At 56.4% G+C, this 14,426-nt stretch overlaps 1 protein-coding gene across 4 annotated transcripts; it reads right to left on the reverse strand.

Annotated features, from left to right (window-relative positions):
- Nucleotides 1-2,006: 2,006 nt before the first annotated feature.
- GTF2H4 (general transcription factor IIH subunit 4) lies at nt 2,007-13,656 on the reverse strand. 4 transcript variants are annotated; one of them, XM_075071635.1, is made up of 14 exons: nt 13,511-13,656; nt 10,731-10,864; nt 10,293-10,397; nt 9,558-9,689; nt 8,522-8,618; nt 7,197-7,285; nt 6,824-6,935; nt 6,527-6,595; nt 5,673-5,756; nt 5,282-5,414; nt 4,629-4,759; nt 4,166-4,213; nt 3,683-3,761; nt 2,007-3,169 (listed from the first exon to the last, which is right to left on the reverse strand). In XM_075071635.1, the coding sequence occupies exons 2-14, from the start codon at nt 10,859-10,861 to the stop codon at nt 2,997-2,999; spliced, it is 1,383 nt and encodes a 460-aa protein (XP_074927736.1). In that variant the 5' UTR covers nt 10,862-10,864; nt 13,511-13,656; the 3' UTR covers nt 2,007-2,996. The 4 variants fall into 4 exon arrangements, with proteins under 4 accessions (XP_074927736.1, XP_074927735.1, XP_074927734.1 ...); XM_075071634.1 differs by having other exon boundaries at nt 6,824-6,932; nt 13,485-13,656; XM_075071633.1 differs by having other exon boundaries at nt 13,485-13,656.
- Between the last annotated feature and the right edge of the window lie 770 nt (nt 13,657-14,426).

Below are 14,426 nucleotides of genomic sequence, written 5' to 3' on the forward strand. Positions count from 1 at the left end.
CTACCACAGTTTAAAAAAAAAGGGGGGGGGAGGAGGCACATAATTCAAATCCAAATACATTCTGTTCACAGTATCACACTTCCACAATATGGACCACAGGCAATAGACATCCTCAGTCGCTAATATTCATGAGTTCCTTTACTTCAGTATCAGTTGCATTTTTCAGTGCCCGAGGTTTGACTGAAATCAGCACAAAGCAACCAGATTATACCAAAAGCCTGACTCCTGCAGCCTGAAGCTCTGGCTCTGATGCTAAAGCACAGTTATTTTTAAGGGAATAACCCTGACACTGCTACTCTGTGCGGCTACCGAGGCTCCTTCGCCATTAGAGATATTTGCCAACGAATGTCTACAGATCCCAGTTAGGGTCTGATCTACACTAGTTATACTGCTATAGCTATGGTGGTTAGGGGGGTGATTCCCCCCCACCCCACCCCCCAGTTATACACCACAGCCCCAATTTGGCTGAAGCTGTACCAGGATAAAGGTGCCTCCTACCAGTAAAACTTATTTCCCTTCCAGTGTAAAGAACGGACACACCAGCATGGGCACTGTTAAATGGCTAGAAGTGTGTCTGCACCAGCATAAACTGGCAAATCTTTCTAAGCTAGACCAGGCCTGTGTGGCTTTTGTGGGGATGCTGCCGAAAACTAAAGCCTATTAAACTTAAAGAATTCACATAAGCTTTAAAACGGCCATACTTTGTTTTTCGGGCATCTGGGTTTTTTGACCAAGTCAAAAGTTCCCAGAAAGTAAATGGCTGAAGATAAAATTAATTTTACTGACAACCTAATTTTCCAATCAAAAAAATTTTAACCTGAAAGTTTCTCACCAGTCCCCATTGACACTGTTAGGCCCACAAGTTAGACCGCAAGAAAAGCAAAAGTTAAGTGATACAGATTAATAGAAAATGATCACTCCCTTGCAGCCCTTTAGGGTGTGTGACCTTTCCTTCATCCATGTTTTGCCATCCTTGCCCTAACAGCTGATGGCAGGAGTCCGTGCCTGGAAGTCCCTCCAATCACCAGGGGCTTGACTTATCTGAAAGTTTTGTGCAGTCCAAGCACAATGTGTATGTAACTAGTCCACGTACCGATCAATCAAAGGCCTGCTTTCCAAAAACTAAGGCCTCTACGTACAGCTGTCTCGGTCAGCGTGATGATGGGTGAAGGAAATAAGGACGTCCTAACATTTCATGGGAACTGGCCATAGACTGTACACAATTAGCGTCTCCTGCAGTAGGCTCTGTTGGTCGGTGGGTTCCATTGCTGGCACACCTTCCGTTTCTAGACAGCTTTAGCACACCATCCTGACATCAACAGGAGCCCCAAAGACAAGTCATTCCTTACTTTACAAAGAAGGGGCCCTGATGGGCTCTTAGCTGCACCTGCTGGTTTTCTGGACCTCCAGCCCCTCTAGTTTTTCACATGGTAGTTAGTCCTAGACATTTCTATGGCCTTCAGCTGAGCACCTCACAAGTAGTAAGGAATTTCACTCCCCCACCCTTGCGATCAAGGATATTGCTGGTTTATAGCTGGCTAACCGGGTGCAGAGGGGCACAGGGACAGCACCGATCTGTGGCTGAGGAGGAAATAGAACCCAGGAGTCCTGTGCCTTCACCCCAAACCCATCTTCCCTGCTAAAGCGGGCAGACAGTGACCTTGTCAGCATTCCCATCCCCTCCCCAAACTTTCTCCTCTTCCCAGCCACAAAAGTCCCTCTAGACCTATGTAGAGGTGAGTGCTGGCCTCCGGAGGGACTAAGGACAGGCTCCCCCAGCTGAGATTTACGTTGGGGTGAAAGTTTTACATTCTGCGTTGGCTTTTCTGCAGCCTGAACCCCTCCACCAGGGGGTGCCCGTTAGCATCTTACAACCTGGATTTGTTATCCCCCTGCATGGAGGGAAATTCAATTCAGGGCTCCCCCGCTACACCACACCTGCCTGCAGGGGGGCTCTGTGTCAGCCAGGAATGGCAACACCTCGCCAGTCAGCCAGCAAATATAAATCTTTCAAATTGGAGCTTTATTCAGTCCTCTCAACAGTTACAAAAAACTATTTACAGGCGTTGGGCTGGATTCTCCTGTTCCCCTCGTGTAAATCCAGAGAGACCCCATGGAGCCAGGGCTGGATGCTGAGCGCGGTGTCAATCCAGAGCAGCCCATCGATGGCAGCAGAGTCAGGGCAGGATTCTAATCCGGTCAGCCAGTGTGAATCCAGTCACTCCAATTCTGTGCATGGAGTTGCTACTGGTGCAAATCAGGTGTGACTTCAATTTAGTTACTCCTGATTTATACCAGATATGAGGGGAATCAGCCTCACTAAGGCCAGTGCGGTTACTCATTTACATCCATCAGCACAAGCAGGGTCAGTTGCTTTGTCTCTCAGCCCCTGGCCTAGGGCAGGATAGGAGCTGGTGCCCCATAGGGGAGAAAGGCCCGAAAGGAATCTCCTCTGGCTGCTGGAAAGCATCAAGAGTGGGGGGAAGGGGGGGCACGAGGAGCATAACCCAGCCGTGGATCACCCCACAGACGCAGGGTGCAGACCCACTCACACCTACCCCCGCCGCCACCACCACCTGCTTCTAACACGATCCCAACCCTAAGTCACATCTTGGAAGGTGCATCCAACTCTACTCCCAGCCCACGGTTCTGGGGTGATCAGTGAAGTAGCCCCTCAAAAACTGATGCAGAGGGATGGGACCAGTTAGCCCCCACCCCTGTGACAGGAGGGAAGGGGGGGAGCGTGTCATCATGGAACCCCTTCGCTGCTGGAAAGAGATCTGCCAAAGGAGAGGTCCAGTTTGGGGGAAGGGGTGTGCAGGGGTGAGGGAGAGGTGCTGCAATTTAACCCCTTCCCTGCTGGAGATCCGGTGAGCTTCCTGATGTAACCACTGGACACTCAGTGCAGCGGGATCTTCCCCCCCCCCCACCCCCGCACCGGATGTCGGATGGTGGGGAGCGGCAGCCCATTCCTCCGGGCCGGGCATGGGGTCCCCTCAGGAGCTCTGCTTCTGCCTCTTCCAGAAGCGCTTGACGTCAGAGTGGCCGGCAGGTGTCACCACCATGAGGCGCTTGGCCGGGTTCTCGAAGACCAGCACGCCCAGGTCCCGCGCGTGGTTCCGCAGCAGCTCAAAGTCCACCTGGGACAGGAACTGGTTGTACAGCACCCCTGTATGGGGGGAATGGAAACGTGAGAGACACGGAGGGATGGAAGAAGAGGGAATGGGGTAGAGAGGAGGAAGGATGGATGGAGGGAAAAATGGGAGATGGAGAAATAGGAGGAGAAAGGATGAATAGATGGAAGGAATAGTGGGAGACATGGAGAGGGGGAGACAGGCAATGGGGCAGAAAAGGGGAATGAAGGATGGATGGATGGGGGAGGGGTGGAGAGAGGGAGAGATGGATGGAGGCGGAAAGAAGTGGTAGAGAAGGAGATGAAGGACAGACAGACGGATAAATAGGAGGGAAAGAGGGAGGGAGGGAAGGATGGAGGAGGGAGATGAAAGGGGGAATGGGGCAGAGAGGTGGATAGAGACATGGGTAAGTGGAACGGAGGAGGGAGATGAGAGGAGAATGGAGCAGAGAGGGAGGAAAAAAACCCATCAGACTCCATCAGGGCACCATCCCCTCCCCACTGCTGCCACCCCCTCCCAGCATCCAGCCCTCCCCCCAAGACACTCACCCTCGGAGAAGCGCAGCCGGTCGCGCTCCAGCTCCCAGAGCCGGATCTGATCCGTGATGGTCGGGGGCAGCACTGGGGTCTGCGGGGGGAGCAGGCGAGGAGTCACTCAGCAGCTCCGGCCCCACGTCCCACCCCCAGCTCCCAAGGATGGCGACCATCTAGGCACCCATAGGGCCCTGATCTCTTTGGTATCTGCCCTCTCCCCTCTGGGTCTCTGGACCTTCCCCTGTCTCTAACACCTCTCCTTCACCTGCCCTGCTCCCTCAATAATCAGCTTTTCTTCTAGCCCAGCCCCTTTCATCTCTGCCCTGGCTAGGTCACTCCAGCCCCTAAGAGTTAGGGAAATATTATCAGTGGGGACCCAGGAGTCCTGGCTCCCAGCCCCCCCCCCACCACCTCACTCTAACCCACTAGACCCCACTCCCTTCCCCAAGCTGGGGATAGAACCCAAGAATCCTGACACCCAGCCCCCCGGCTCCTCACCTGTCTCAGCATCACGGGATGCGCTCTGGTCCGTAGGAAGTGGATGATCTGAAAGCGGAAGAGACATTATTACTGGCCGGTGCCCCCTAGCAGCCACCCACAGTCTGTCCCTGCCCCCAGGGCTGAGGGTACAAACCCATCTTGGATAATCCTTCCCCGTAACCAGACTGTCCCGTCGGAAGGGTAAGTGTGGGTCCATATGATGCCTCAGACACCCCTCACCCTGCTCTAACCACTAAACACCACTCCCTTCCCAGAGCTGGGAACAGAACCCAGGAGTCCTGGCTCCCGGTAGGGGTGCAGAAAAGGGAACTGGGCTATCCAAAGCAGGAAATGTTTGATCCGTTTCTCCCCCCAAGGGGCAAGCTGGGAGCCCCGTTGCTCAGGATTGGGGTGATCCCGTCCCAGGTGGGAGCCCTCATGGGGTCTCTGTGAACCCATGGCCCCTGCCCCTGGCTCTCACCTGCTCGGCTGTGATGCCATTGGCGATGGCCTGCTGGATGCTCTCGCGGGTCACGTGGGCCACCACCAGGTTGGGGAAGCGATACTGCATCTCGGAGAAGAGTGCGATGAGCGCAATCTGCAGCTCCGAGTCTGGGGCAGGGCGGGAGGGCAGTGGATAGGAGACAATCAGGTTGTGGCCTTATCTAGGGAAGCCCCCTCCCCCCCAGAGGCGTGGCCAGCACCATCCCATGGAATCAGTGCCCCCCAGGGAGTCATCACCCTTTGCAGCTTATGGGAGATCCCACCCATAGTTCTCCCTGCATGTACACACTGGGGTCAGGATCACTGACTCTGTGTCAGAGGGGAAAACTGAGGCACGGGAAAGGGCACATACCCCTCAAGGTCACAGAGATCTGAGAACAGAACCCAAGAGTCCTGACTCCCAGCCCGTCTGCTCTGACTCATTATCCCCACTCCCCTCCCAGAGCTGGAGATAGAACCCAGGAGTCCTGACTTTCACCCCTCCCCCCGGCTCCCATGATTTTGGCCTGTTAGGCAGCAGCTGCTGCTCTCATTTACCCCCACACTCCCCATGCACTGGCGCTGCAGTGATGAGGGGATTGGGGATCAGAGACTAGCCACATGGGCGGCCTCTGACCCTTGACCTCTGACCTGTGTAGGCGTAGACCCTGTAATTGGTCTCTACCACAATGAAGCCCTGGTTGTGGGTGTCCGTGGTTGTGCCGGAGATTCCTGAGGACAAGTTAATGGCCAGGCGGGTGGGGTAATAGCGCCGCGACTTCCTCTGCAAGGGGGGGAAACACGGGGTGTCTTCAGAGACCCTCCTTCCACGCACAGCTCTGCTGGTGCCCCTCAACCCCGACCAGCAGCCCCCAGATCACCCCAACTCCCCACAGCTCTGCCGGTGCCCCCTAATCATGACCCAAAGCCCCCCACTAGCCCAACCCTGGGCTCCCCCCACTCCCAACCCGCTGCCCCTGCTATCCCAGCCCTGGGCTCCCCCCACAGCTCTGCCGGTGCCCCTCAGTCCCTCTCCACATACCTTCCTCTGGAAGACCAGACCAAATTCCCGAAGGTGTTGAAGAAAATTGAGCAGCGAGTCGCTCATTCCCTCCACCGAGTAATCCTGGGAGGTGAGGGAAGCAAAGTCGCTTTGTTTCCAGACACAAGGAATCCCCAGTGAGGCTCCCATATTATCAATCCCCTCAGAATCGCTCCCCACAGCTCTGCCCTGTCTGATCCTACATGTTCCCAACCAGGGGCTCCCAGCCCTGCCCCCTTGGGGGGATGATTTCACAGCCCAACACCCATCCAGATTCTCCCCCCACTGCCTGAAATTGACCAGTAGGGTCAATTTCACGCAGCTCCCCTTAACTCAACTCCCCTCCCCTCCTCTCAGCAGCAGCAATGTTCCTGTAGAGGTTTTCTACCATGTGTTGCAGGAGCAAAAGGAAGGAGGGTCTAGTGGTTCAGGCACTGCGCTGGAGCTCAGGAGATCTGGTCTCAATTCCCTGACTCCCTGAGTGACCTAGAGCAAGCTGCTTCACTGCTCCCTGCCTCAGTTTCCCCAGCTGTGCAATGGGCGCGATACCCTTTCCCTGTGAGGCTCTCCGACGCTATGATTGTAAAAGGGAACAAACAGCCAGCAGGTCTCCCATGGAGAAGTTCATGTCAGAACCTACTGTGTTTTCCTTCTTGCCTTGTTCAGCTGATCCAAACCCCAGTAAAATCAATTTGCTCAAGAGGTGGGCCTGGGTTCTATCCCCGGTTCTGGGAGGGGAGTGTGGTGTAGTAGGTTAGAGCAGGGGGGCCTGGGAGCCAGCACTCCTGGGTTCTATCCCTGGCTCTGGGAGGGAAGTACAGCCCAGTAGTTAGAGCAGGAGGTTCCCAGCCTACCTTGCCAAGGGTGGAGAAGCTGAGCTGGAAGAGGAAGGACAGGATCTCCACTAGGTCCATGCCCCGGGTCTGCAGGGGAGACAACGAGGGGTTAAAACAGCCTGTGGGGGCAGGGATGCAAGAGGCAGAGCTGCTGGGGAGGTAGTTTTAGGGGGAGGGGCAGTGGGGAGGGGGGGGAGAAGGGCATTACTCCAGCAGCAGACAGAGGGGGAGGCAGTTGGGGGCTCTAGGGCCTGGGGGGAGAGACAAAGGGGGCAGGCACTGGGGAAGGGCAGTGGGGCGGGCGGGAGATCTCACCTCAGCGGACTGCAGGTACTGCAGCATGAAGTACCAGAGCTGGGAGGACGTGTCCAGCAGCAAGAACTGGAAGCCGGCGGAGGTGATGCAGGGGGGCTCTCCGGGTTCGCTGCTGGGGGGGGGGAGACAGGGATCACGACTTAGCACCTCCCGCAAATGCAGGCTGGGTCACTACAGCAGCCACGAGGGGAGCTGGGGGGTCCCTGGCTTGTCCAGTCCTTGGCCTCCCTCCGTAGGGTGGCCGGAGGGGGGGGCTGGTTTCAGGGGAAAGGCCCTGCGTTCCATTCTCCCCCTAAGCCAGCCAGAGCCCAGCCCTGGGGCTGGATCAGAGCCGGCGCCCCCTAGAGGGGAAAGGCCCCACATCCCCACTCACCTCTTCATCAGCCCGGCTTGGATGAGGAGCTGGGCGAGGTCCTGGCTGACCGCGGCGCTGGGGGAGCCCACCATGAAATGCAGGATCACCTGGGCAAGCAGGAGATGGACACAAGGACGGGTCAGCAACCAGGAACGCTCCAGACACACGCCCTGTTTGCAGGTGCTGCCCTTTTCCGTCACCAGGGAGCCTCTCAATCCTGTTCCACTAGGCCAGAGGTGGGCAAACTATGGCCCGTGGGCTGGATCCGGCCACCGGGATCGCCACCCCATGGCGCTGCTGGCCCCATGCCGCTCTCAGAAGCGGCCGCACCACCTCCCTCCCCTGAAGCCCTCATTGGCTGGGAATGGGGAACCGTGGGAGCTTTGGGGGAGGTACCCACAGGCAAGAGCAGAGCAGGGAGCTCTCTGCCCCTCCTCCTGCAGGGGCCACAGGGACGTGGTGCCAGCCGCTTCCCAGAGTGGCACTAGGGAGTCTGCCCTGACTCCAGTGTGCGCCGCTGCCACCCCGGAGCCACTCCAGATAAGCAGCGCCAGGCCAGAACCCAAACTCGTCCTGCACCCCAACTCCCTGCCCTGAGTCCCCTGCCACACTCCACACCCCTCCTGCACTCCAGCCCTCTGCCCTGAGTCCCCTCATACACCACACACTCCTTCTCTGCCCCAACTCCTTGCCTTGAGCCCCTTGCGGCACACCACACCAGCACTCCCTCCCACACCCCAACCCCCTGCCCCAGCCCTGCATGCAATTTCCCCACACAGATGTGGCCCTCAGTCCCAAAAGTTTGCCCACCCCTGCACTAGTCAATGGCAAAAATCCCTCCTGGAACTCCGCACTCCCACGTCGCTGTGTGGCTGTTCCCTAGCCGCCCCACCTCAGAAGTGGCTGCATTTCAGCACCGGGTGAGCGATCCCTATGCAGTGCTGCTGTACAGCTGTTCTCCAGCGGCCTCACCCCAGAGATGGCTGCATCTCAGTGTATGGGTGAAAGGATGTGAAGCACGCAAAGTGCTTTGGGATACTTTGTACTGAAGGTGTTGGGGAACTGTTTACAGGGTTATCTTAGCACAGAAGTGCCCACCCAGTTGAGTCAAGTGGTTAGACCTGGGGGGAGCTGGGAGCCAGGACTCCTGGGTTCTAGCCCCAGCTCTGGGAGGGGGATGGAGTCTAGTGGGTAAGAGCAGGGGGGGCTGGGAGCCAGGACTCCTGGATTCTATCCCCAGCTCTGGGAGGGGGATGGAGTCTAGTGGGTTAGAGCAGGGGGGGCTGAGAGTCAGGACTCCTAGGTTCTCTTGGGGTCAGCGCAGGGGGTTTACCAGCACTCACCTCCCACCTCTCCTCAGCATATTTATCCAGCGATGGGACATCCCGCGCGTGTTTGTCTGGTCCCAGCTGGCTGGTGTCATCGGACCAGGCCTTGCCCCTAGAACCAGGGGCGAGAGACAAAATGGATTCGCCAGGGTCAGAACAGGCCAACAGATAGAGCTGTGATCAAACAGGGACCAGCTCTTTAAACCCATGCCGCGCCACTGGAGTTACCCAGCATGGCATGAACACAGGTCTTCTGCTGACTTCGCTGAGCAGCAGCGCCACTGGGTGGCCACAGATGTGAACCGCAGGTTACATAGCAAGGCAGTGGTACAACTGAGGATAGAACCCAAGAGTCCTGACTCCCAGCCCCCCAGCTCTAACCAACTAGACCCCACTATCCCCAACCCAAGGTACGCATAGAACTCAGGAGTCCTGGTTCCCCACTCCCTCCCCGCTCTCTACCTACTGGACTACAATACTAAATGACTCTAAATGGCACAGAGACCAGACCCAATTAAGTATTCTGATCTCAGTGATCCATCAGGACTCCTGGGTTCTATCCCCAGCTCTGGGGGGGGGGGGGGGGGGGGGAGAGACTAGGATGCAGGACCCCTGGGTTCTATCCCCAGTTGTGGGAGGAGAGTGGGGTCTAGTGGGTTAGAGCGAGGGGAAAGGCTGGAAGCCAGGACTCCTGGGTTCCATCTCTGGCTCTGGGAGGGAAGTAGGGTCTAGTGGGTTAGAGCTGGGGGGCTGGGAGCCAGAACTCCTGGGTTCTATTCCCAGTCCTGACAATGATTTGTATTGTGATGAGTGGATCCTGTCCCCTTTCCATGCCTCAGTTTCCCCATTTGGGCAGCAAGGCTACTGACTGCCCCGTGGGGGTACTGAGCTGCTCACGGCTGGGGTTTTCAGGGAGAATCAGATATCCAGCACGATTAGTCAATGGAAAGCAGGCACCTAACTCCCTTAGGAACTCCCAGCCCCCCTGCGCAGGGCACTTAGGCATCCATGCTGCTGCTCCCTCTCCCCGCCCCCATCCTCAGCTTCTCACCCGCCCAGCAAGGCGATGCGCAGGTTCTCCTTGAAGATGGGGTTCAGGACCAGCCCCTGCAAGCCCCCTGGGAGTAGCTGGGTGTGCCAGAGCCGCAGCCCCAGCAGGATGTCAGAGCTCTCCTCCTGCTCCCTGTGGCAAGACCAAACAGTGAGTGAGCCGAGAGCCTGCGGCCACCTCCAGGCTGCAGGGCAGGGGGTGGGACCCCAGCCCGGGGGGTCAGGAAGGGATCTGGCACCATGGGGTGACTGTGCACAATGAGGTGCACTACTGGAAGTTTGTGACCTCCTCTGGTGCTGGTCACTCGATAGGAGGACTGGCTGACTCATGGGAGACGGGGCCGTTCTCCTCTAGGGGCGCCAGCTCTGATCCTGCTCCAGCGGACTGGCTGGCTCAGGGAGTGGGGCCTGGGACATGGGGCCTTTGCCCTCTAGGGGGCGCTGGCTCCATACTAGCCCCAGGGCAGGGGACTGGCTGGCTTGGGGGTCAGGGAGTAGGACACGAGGCCTTTCCCCTCTAGGGGGTGCCGACTCCAACCCAGGGCACGGGGACCGGCTGGCTCAAGGAGGTGGGGAATGGGCCTTTCCCCTCTAGGGGGCGCCAGGCCTGATCCAGCCCCTAGCCAGGGAGACTGGCTGGCTTGGGAGACTGGGGGGTGATGACCCCAGACCAGTATTCAAAGTTCCATCTACCCTACCCAGGCCACCTCAATGGCCCTCCAGCCCCCAGACTCACTTGACGTATTCCTTCTTTACCCATAATGCCACGGCAGCCTGAGGGAGGGGCTGCTCCAGGAAGAGCATCCGCATCACATAGTTCTTGGCCAATCCCGGCAGCTCACTGCGAAATACAAAACACAAGGACAGGCCCCCAGGGGCGCTCGACAGGACAGCTCGACTAGGGTGCACCTGGGCTAGACACACCCATGGGTCTGACCTCATCTGGCATGGCAGGGAGGCGGGATACCGGGCTAGATGGGCCCAGGGATCTGGTCTGGAGTGGTAGGGGAGCAGGCCAGATATCAGGCTAGATGGACCCATGGGTTTGGTGCAGGGTGACAGGATACCAGGCTAGATTCAGGACAGTGCTGGAACAATCCTCCTAGTCTTCCCCTTTGCCCCCTCAGACCCAGCTGTCCCACCGAAGGGCTGGGGGAGGGGGGAGCCCACGCACCGGAACACAGCCAGGCAGGTGGCAGGGTGGTTGTAAAGCCGATCCAGGATTCCTGGGCTCAGTCCCCGCAGGAATTCGTGCAGGTTCTTGCATTTCAGCTGCACCCTCTGCAGCTTCATCACGGAGTCCATCACCTGGAAGGCAGCAGGGCAGATCAGGCATGAGCAGGGATCCTAGAAACTCATTTGCCACGGGAAAAAACGCACAACCCCCGTCTCTGGGGGTTGATTTTTGAATGGACACAGCTAAACAGACGCCAAGAAATTGCTTCTGGCATAGAGAGGTTACCAAAGGGCATATGCGGTTCGGGTTTTAATGCAGCTCAACTACCACTTCAGCCTCCCGACATGAGGAATTAAAGTTATGAAAAGATACTGAAAAATTTAAAAATCCCCCCTAAAGACTGTACCACTGAGCTCAGCAAGGACAAATTTCACAGTGACGGGAACTGCAAGGCTGCAGATGGCGTTGGAAGGCAGACAATTATAGAACACACAGAAAGCGCTGACCATAAACAGAAAGGGAACAAAAAAGAGGCTGAACCAGCCGGGCCATCGACAATGGAAAGAAACAATGCACTGTGAGTGGATCATTCCAGAGTTTTACAACTGTAAATATATCAATAAAACGCTGTGTTCAACGGATACTTAGAGATACTGTGGCTCGGGAAACTAAAGTTCAGCGTTCCATTGTAATCATGGAAAAATGCAGATTTGTAGATGGTGTTTGTTTTTTTTTAAATCGGAAAATGTTGGTGTTTTTATTATGGAAAATTAGGATCCTTGATCATGACAAAGCATGTCTGTGCCAGGCAGCCCACCTTTACCTGCCACGTACCCTGTCTCCCTCTAGTGGCAGAATCACAGAGAGGTTTCTGACTCCCCCAGCACCTCTGTGGTCTGGGATCTGCCCCCTAACTGGGGTGTGACATTAGCTTGGCTCCACTCCCTTGTGATTTGTGAATATAGGCTAATCAGCACCAGGCATGAGTGGATATTTAGCACCGGCACTTGATGTTGGGATCTTCAGCTGCTAAGCTCCTAGGCCTAATTTCTAGAAGGAGAGTTATTATATGCATTATGGTAGCACCCGGATAGGCGGAGCCCAATTGCGTTAGGTGCTGTATACACACACAAGGCAGCTGCAGCTCCAAAGAGCTGACAATCTCCGGTTAGGGGCACTGGTTTATTATCATCATCTGTAGTCTGGTAGCACCTAGGAGCCCAGCCATAGACCAGACCCTACAGTGCCAGGCGCTGCACAAACACAGAAGAAAAGCCGACAATCTAAGCATAAGACAAGAAACAGATGGGCAGGGAGCACATGGGAACAATGAGACAGCGTCGCTCAACACCTGTAGCACACCAGCGGCTAAATGATTATAAATGCGACAAGGTGGGCATATTCCATGGTCTTGATTAAGCCAACATCCGTGCCTCAGTTTCCCTCTATACTTTGCACTGCTGCCGAATGGCGGCAAAAGGGTTACGTCTGCTCTTGGGGCAGAACAGGACATGCAAGGAACGTGTGTGGTCTGGCTGTCTGGGGCGGACTGAAGGGGTTGTTAAAGGCTGACCCATATCAGTGGAAAACCCAACATGATGATGGAAGCCACGACAGGGAGGGGGATGAGGAGGCGGCTTTCAGGAGAGGCTGGGCTGCTCTCACCTGGGACTGGGAGAAGGACTGGATTGGAGCTCACAGCAGCCTGGCCAGATGGATTATGTCTTAACCTTCACTGACGGGAAGTCCTTAGGTTAGGACTGGTGCAATCACTAAACTCTGCTCTGGTTCCCAAAGGCTGCCAGGCGTCCCTGCAAACATGGGCTGGAGTGCACTGGTCCCTAGAGAGGGTACAAGTCTCTATTAGGAGTCTAGCTGGGCAGTGCTCATAGAATGAAGCAGGAGGATCGGAGCGCAGAGGTTCAGTCTCAGAGGAAGAGTGGGACCCCTTGGGGTCTGGCCCACTGATAGGCTTCCTCCAAGGGCCTGGGCAAAAGCTGGGAGTGTAGCACTGACACAGGGGATCTGCGGAAGCAGGGGTCATGGCAGAGGAGAGCTATGAAGGAGGACGACAGGAGAGCTCTGCGGACATGAATGTGGCGCTCCTCCCTAGCACAAGGGGCAGCGGGGGAGAAAGCGCAAAGGGGCCTGTCCGAAAACGTACCAAAGCGATGGGAGTCTGGGATCAAAGGCCAACCGGAGGCGAGAGCCGAGCTCTCCACAGGGAATAAGAGATTAGGTAGGGCTAGACCGGGGTTCTCATAACAAATTTTTTGGTGGCCTCAGAATGTGACCACCCTCTCTTGCTGGTAGCCACTCTGATAATTTTTCCTAAATTACTTAATTAACTTTAGGAAAAAAAATAACTAAATATGCAGAGATACACATCCAAATCATGATAATTTATTGACGTAGGGTGTTTTTTTTCTGGAGACACAATAAAAAAATAATGTACAGTTGCCTCTATTCTCTACTGGACCTACACAGATTAGAAACACAAATAAGGTGCTTCGCACATTCTTGTCTTTCTGTGCTGTTGTTTCTTTTGCTTTTTTTGGTTGCTTTAAAAAAAATATTAAGCCTTAGATGGGGAAATGGGCAGGGAGACAGCAGGGGCCAGGGGAGACGGATGGGGGGCTGGAAAGGTACCTGCTGCCACACAGCCAGGGTCCAGGGTTGGAGCCCAAAGCCCCATGACCAGACCCTGCTGCCCACCACCCCAGGGCTGACGCCCTAAAACCTGAACTTCACTACCCCTGGGCAGGTGGGGAACTCACTGGTTGCCTGCTCCTCTGGCATTTGTGGCTCCAGAAAGGGGCAGGGCCCAACCCCTGCTGGTGGCCCTGGGGGAGGGCCCAACACTTTGCACCCGCCAGTCACTGCCCAGCAGGCTGTGACCGCAAGAAAAGCCCCAGGGGGGCCGCATTTGAGAAACAGGGGCCAGGCCGTGAACGGCACTGGAGGTGAGGCAGCGAGGCGTGGTGGACAGACACTCCAGAGAACTAAGTTCTAGTCCTGGCTCTGTCACTGGCTTGCTACGGGACCGTGGGCAAGTGACCGCTTCGTGCCTCAGTTTCCCCCAACCAGGAAAATCTTCATAAAGTCATAGAAATCTAGAGGCGGAGGGGACCTCAAGAGGTCATCCAGCCAAGCCTCCTTTGTACAAGGCCTTGAGATCTGCATAAGGGATCCCACCCCCCTTCTCGGTCCCCTAAATCCCTCGTTCTACAGCAAAGTGGCCCCCCTCTGTCCCCCCTCAAATACTTTACCAACCCCCCAATTCACCCCCGCCCCTCCTAATTTCCAAGCCATCCAACCCCTTCCACCCAACACCACAGATGGGAGGGAGGCTGCTGCTGATCCATCCCCAGCTCCTCAGGTATCCCCCCATCACCTAGCAATGCCCCCATCCACCTCAGGGCTTCCCCATTCTGCCCCCTCACTTCTCTAGCAATCGCCCCACTGCCTCACCCTGGTACTAGAGGGGGGTCCTCTCTGCCCCCACCTATATCCCTAGGGTTGCAATTCCCTTCCCCCCCCAGGGCTCCCCTCTCTGCCCCCACCTATATCCTAGGGTGGCAATTCCCTTCCCCCCCAGGGCTCCCCTCTCTGCCCCCACCTATATCCCTAGGGTCTGCCCTTCCCTTCCCTTCCCCCCCCAGGGCTCCCCTCTCTGCCCCCAACTTCCCCCCC

The sequence above is a fragment of the Chelonoidis abingdonii genome, chromosome 12 (genome assembly GCF_003597395.2).
Source record: "Chelonoidis abingdonii isolate Lonesome George chromosome 12, CheloAbing_2.0, whole genome shotgun sequence".
Lineage (NCBI taxonomy): Eukaryota > Metazoa > Chordata > Testudines > Testudinidae > Chelonoidis > Chelonoidis abingdonii.